Source organism: Periophthalmus magnuspinnatus, chromosome 21, assembly GCF_009829125.3.
Source record: "Periophthalmus magnuspinnatus isolate fPerMag1 chromosome 21, fPerMag1.2.pri, whole genome shotgun sequence".
Taxonomy (NCBI): domain Eukaryota; kingdom Metazoa; phylum Chordata; class Actinopteri; order Gobiiformes; family Gobiidae; genus Periophthalmus; species Periophthalmus magnuspinnatus.
In genome coordinates, this window is record NC_047146.1 from 19,813,614 (window position 1) to 19,819,613 (window position 6,000).

A 6,000-nucleotide genomic window follows, 5' to 3' on the forward strand; every position below is an offset into this window, starting at 1 on the left:
GTCATGTCTTTGGAAAATTCTGGTTTATTAGCAACATCTGAGTTAATTAGTGACACACCTGTGGATGTATTTGAAGCCACACCTGAAACACACTGCTTCTTCCTGTAACATCATGGGAAAGTCAAAAGAAATCAGCCAAGATATCAGGAAGAGAATTGTGGACTTGCACAAGTCTGGTTCATCCTTGGGTGCAATTTCCAGATGCCTGAAAGTGCCGCGTTCATCTGTTCAAACAGTTATAAACACGTATAAAGACAGTGCGAATGTCCAGCCATCAACCTGCTCAGGAAAGAGATGGGTTCTGTGTCACAAAGATGAACGTGCTTTGGTCCGAAATGTGCATATCAACCTCATGAACAAAAGCAAAAGACCTTGTGCAAATGCTGCTGAAGCTGGTAAGAGTGTGTCATTATCTACAGTGAAACGAGTACTGTACCGACATGGGCTGAAAGGCCACTCTGCAGGAAGAAGCCATTACTCCAAAAGAAAAAGGCAGATTACAGTTTACAAATGTACCAGTGACAAAGACATACATTTTTGGAGACATGTCCTGCGCTCTGACAAAACTAAAATTAAAATGTTTGGCCATAATGAGCACTGTTACATTTGGAAGAAGAAGGGGGAAGCTTGCAGGCCTGAGAACACCATCCTAACTGTGAAATACTGGGTGGCAGCATCAGGACTGGTGCACTTCACAAAATAGATGACATCATGAAGAAATAACATCATGTGAAAATACGGAAGCAACATCTTCAGGCATCAGCCAGGAAGTTAAAGCTTGGGAGCAAATGCGTCTTCCAAATGGACAATGACCTGAAGCATACTACCAAACTGGTTACAAAGTGGCTTAAGGATAACAAAGTCAATGTTTTGGAGTGGCCATCACAAAGACCTGATTTCAATCTTATTCAAAATGTATGAACAGACCTGAAAAGGCATGTGTGAGCAAGGCAACCTACAAACTTGGTTCAGTTAGGCCAGTTCTGTCAGGAGCAATGGCACTAAATACTAATGAAATGTTTGTAAACTTCTGACTTGGAAGAAAGTAAAAAAAAAAAAAAGAATCCTTCTCTCATTATTCTAGCATTTGGCAAATACTAATAATTTTGGTAATCATCCTAACTGACCTAAAACAGGAAATGTTTAGTCTTATTTCTCTTTAAAATGAGACATGGCGTGTTCATATTTGCGTAGCTGAAGTTGGAATTGTCCACTCCCCAAAATCATCTAATGAAATTGTGGTGTTTTCATTTTCTGAATCATTTTTCTGAAGTGTTCCCTACTATTTACAATCATGTTCAGATATGCCAAGTGTTTATTAGCATACTGTGTCAAATTTATAAAAAAAAAAAAAAAAAAAAAGAACTTCAAATGATTAGTATGTGAGTGTGTGAGTACCCCAGGTTGATCCGTCTTGTGTGAGGGGGCAGTCCAGAGGGAACAGTCTGCAGGGACCTGAAGGTACAGTGGACCTCTGACGCCTGGTAACAGTTACAAGAGCGGGGACAGGACCGGACCAGAGCTATGGAGAGGAGGGAGAGGAGGAGGAGAGGGAGGAGGAGAGCGGTCCCAGACATCCTCAACACTCTGGGGGAGGCAAACCTGAGGGGGAGAGAGAGAGAGATGGTTAAGCCACAGACAGGAGGAGAGGGAGAGAGAGGAGGGGGAGGAGAGGAGGAAGAGGAGGATTAAAGTGGACCCAGACATCCTCAACATGCAGGGGGAGTAGGAGAGTCACCTAAGGGGGAGAGAGAGATTGAGGTTAGGGCATGGAGAGGGGGAAGAGAATGTGGAGAGGAAGAGGAGGAGAGGGCTTGAACCATGCACATACACTCATGTCCTGGGGTAAGACACTTGACCAACACTGCCCAAGTCTGAATGTGGTGTGTGTGTGTGGGTGAGTGCTGGTGGTTGTGGGGGAAAATGTTACAGATTGACACCTTTGCATCAGTCAGTCTCTAACCACCGGATAGATGGACAACTTCAGTATATCTGCTTTACAAGGTTTGCAAAGTTTGTATCAGTTCAATTTGAATCCTATTTTATTTTTGTAAGACCCCATCACCTTGCAGGACTTAACAAAATTGTTGATTTAACCAACAGAAAGTTAGAAAATCAAACAGTGAAACAGTCATTGGTCAATAAGACAAATCAACATTCATAGAAAACAAGGAAATGTAGAGCTGTCCAAGAGCGCCCCCTGTCTTTACACTCTCAAGGAAGGAAAGGAAGTAGATTGTAGAGCACAATAAAAGTATATGAATCTGAGCATTAAAAATAATAGAATTTATTATTTACTCTTGGACACCTTAAAGCAGACCTATTCAGCTCTTTTAACCATGCTGTCGTTGTTTCCCCTCACCATTTACTCACCTGTAGTTGTATTTGAAATGATTTGTACAAGTTTGAGCAATCTTTTCTCAATCACCGACACCAGTACACGCCCACTGCTCTGTACTTACTTCATTCTCCAATTTCATTTTCTTCGTCTGTGATACGCGTAGGATTCGGCAGTGTTGTGTAATCATTTTGGTACAATGAAATAAAAATTGGTGGCTCGCTACTGTGATGTGTATCTATCCTTCGGAAGTGCCGACAGCTGTCTGGCTTTGTTGTGATGACGTTTACGATGTCTACTCCTATTGGGCACTGCAGTTTTCTAACACGGAAGTGGTGGACTTGTTTCCCACTTAAGTTGTCTTAAATGAATAATATTGCGATTTAAAACGTCCAAGTTAAAACATTATCCATGTGTATCATAGACTATAACTATGTAGCAGACACAAGAAATAGCCCTTCTGTAACAATGACATATCATGTTGTATAACTTCAAACAATGTATTCACTTTATTCCAAATGTTGCTGTGGGCGGTGCTATCCCTATTTGGGTTGTATTATTTTGCATGGGGCTGCTGATCTTGACAGCAAATAAATTATATCTGCATTACAAAGTCCCTTTAAAGCCTCCCAGAGAACAGATGCAGTGTTGACTTGTTGTTGCACATAAACATTGAACATTTGACACAACTCAACCTACTTTATATCATATTTTAGCAGCAACATTTTCCCAAATACTCAATTGAAATGAATGGGATTCCACTTAACCGGAAACCACCACAAACAAATCACAGTTTAGGAGCATTTATGGCAAAAGTGGGTGGGGTGGAATAAGGTCAATACAAAGGCAAGTGAGCCAGTAAAGGCTATTCAGTCCTGATTTACAACTAGAGAATTGGTGCCACTGTTGCTATGCAGAGGTCTGGTGCCGGAGTGAAGCACTCTAAATGTGGCTAAGAACAATAGCCGACCAGGCAGCACTGAAGATTTGGGCTATCAGACCGACCCAATCATGACATCAGCAAGTGGAACAGAACTTTTCTGAGATGTTGAGAATGAGACAAAGTACATTTTCAGAATTCCTCAAGCATGCATGAAACAAATCACAGAAAAAATAAAAGAGGGAACAGCATTTAAAAACGTTTAGAAGTTTGATAAAAAGTGGCCCTTTAAACCAACTGTTACTGCCAAACCAACCCACACAGTTTTCCAAGTCTACAGTCTATAAAACTTCCACACAATCACTACTGTATTTGACCTCAATGTTCAACTCCAACACATAAACGACATATGTTCTGTAGGCACCACACTCCTATAAAGGACAATATTTAAACTATTTTTAACCTCCAGATACGGTCTACTACACCTGACTTCTGGATCTACTTACCGCGCCAAAGCCCTACGGTCAAATAAATAAAGACGCGGGGAAGTCTTGGCACATAAATTAAGAGTTAATGCAAACGAAGCCAAAGGATCCGCTAGTCAAATCGTAAAAAGGGAAGTTCAAACCGGCAGATAACCCTCCGTGACCCGGCTAATTTCATTTAAAACGTGCCAAATAATGTGCCATTCAAATTAGCTGCGAAGAAAAGCGATGCAACATGAAAGAAATCAGCTTAATATGCATATCTGATTTGAAATTATAATACGCGCGCCTCAGGGCTGAGAGAAGTTGGCTTTACCTTAAAAAAACGCCGTCCAGGGATGTATTTTATCTCACGGAGTAATACATCTCCCACATTATTAGCGATAATTATAATCCTGTGGGGAAATCAGCATAAAAAGTTAAAATATCCCCTTAGTTCAACGTCGCTTGAATGGAAAACGTTGTTAAAAGTACCAAGGAAACGTGTCACTTTAGGGAAAAAAGAACTTAAAAAGCAAAAGGAGCTATGAAAAATTTGGGTTTTAGGTCCAAATGGGAGTGTGGAAGTATCCAACAGGTCGCGAGGTCTTGATTGAAGTGAAGAGAGGAGAGGAGCGCGAGGAGAGTGGAGCTCGTGAGTGGAAGAGGAGGAGTGTGCGCGGATCTCCAACTTTACGCACAAGTTTGGAGCTCCAATGCGGTGTTCCACAAATGTAAGGTTTGTCTCAGGTCAACACAGAGCTTTTATTTATCTACAAGTTTTGTTAAATTAATGTTTTTTTCCACGATTTTGCGCGGTTTTATTATCAGATTATAGCGCGTAAAGCAAAAAGTGGTAAAACACGTGCTTAAAGTTGCAGGAAAAGTACAGTTACACGGTTAAAATGTACTCAATTAAAGTGCAAGTAGGCTACAACTGCCAAATATGTACTTAAAATATATAAACATTGAAAATACTACTCAGAATACTAGTAGACTCATTTTAAACACAAACTAGTAACACAAACTTTAACAAAGCATTTAATTGATGTCCTAATAGAAGCTAGGGGTGGGATTTAATAAGTCTTCTTCTTTCTACTCCTTTTTGAACTTATATAAGAATAAATTTGTGAAATGTGCATTAAGTGTGCCTGATACATGAGCTTGAAATAAATAAATAAATAAATAAATAAAGGAATTACACAGACATTTCAGTATATGTTTTAATAAGGACTATTGGGGCTTGTACAATACCCAGTAACTGCAGGTTTAAAAGGGTAGATGGTAATGAGAATACATATTTGTTGAACTGTTTTCACTCCGTTGGTAACATAACCCACATTGTACCAGTTTACACCTCATGTGGTCCACTTTGATCTGGTGGTCATTATTTGCACGTAAAGCAGAGGAGGAGGAGGAGGAGGAGGAGGAGGAGGAGGAGGAGGAGGAGGAGAGGTGAATAAGGACTGACTGAGGAAAAGTTGAGAGCTACAGAGAAACGCTCCGCTGACAGGGGAGGAGGAGGAGGAGGAGGAGGAGGGGTGGGGAGGACACATGTGAGAAGAAGGGAGAGGAAGCCTATGTCAGCGCTTCTCAACTCCACTGCAGTCTATGTAGGTTTTTATACAATAACAAAGTGGGCGGGTGACAGAGGTGTGTTTTTTTTTTTTTTTTTTTCAGGCTTAATGATATTCTGCTGTCCACACCGAAAGACATAAATAAATGTATAAGAAAATAACAATAAGTTGTGTAAAAACTGAAGAATTATGAGAATCAAAGCTGAAAGTGCACTGTAACTTTTCTGGTGGTGGGCCGTTTACTTGTCTGCACTGAGATGTCATTACTTTGGCTGGAATGTTCCACAGTATGGCATTAAACAAAAAACGGGGTGCGGCAAAAGCTCTCAGATCTGACCTATATCTACACCTCATGGAGATAGTTAGGTATTTTATGGCATACTGTGGAACAATCCAGGCTAAGCTATAATATCTCCATGGAGACAGCAGTCCATAGATCCCCCACTGGAAAAGTTATATAGTGCACTGTATTGTATATGCCACTGTTTGGGATTTGATAAAGACGTTATTTGTACTAAATAATGACAAAGACCCTATTGGAGTGAGGCCTTACACAAAACTGATCCGATTGCACATTTCTGTTTCTGTCAAATACAAGGCCTCCACTTATTATTCACTGTAGGACCTGTTATGATAATATAATAAAGATAAATAAATGAGATGATGCTTAGAAAAAAAAAAAAAAGTTTTGTGTGAAGAATGTAAAATTCATTCTCTGCATCTGGCCCATCATTCGGTGTG

At 40.3% G+C, this 6,000-nt stretch overlaps 1 protein-coding gene across 1 annotated transcript in view; it reads right to left on the reverse strand.

Moving 5' to 3' along the window:
• LOC117388913 (matrix-remodeling-associated protein 5-like) overlaps positions 1–1,577 on the reverse strand; it is a 41,826-nt gene extending 40,249 nt beyond the window's left edge. Inside the window, exon 1 of the mRNA XM_055230382.1 lies at positions 1,399–1,577. Within this exon, the coding sequence (XP_055086357.1) occupies positions 1,399–1,577 (179 nt within the window). The remainder of the gene's footprint in view (positions 1–1,398) is intronic.
• Positions 1,578–6,000: the final 4,423 nt, after the last annotated feature.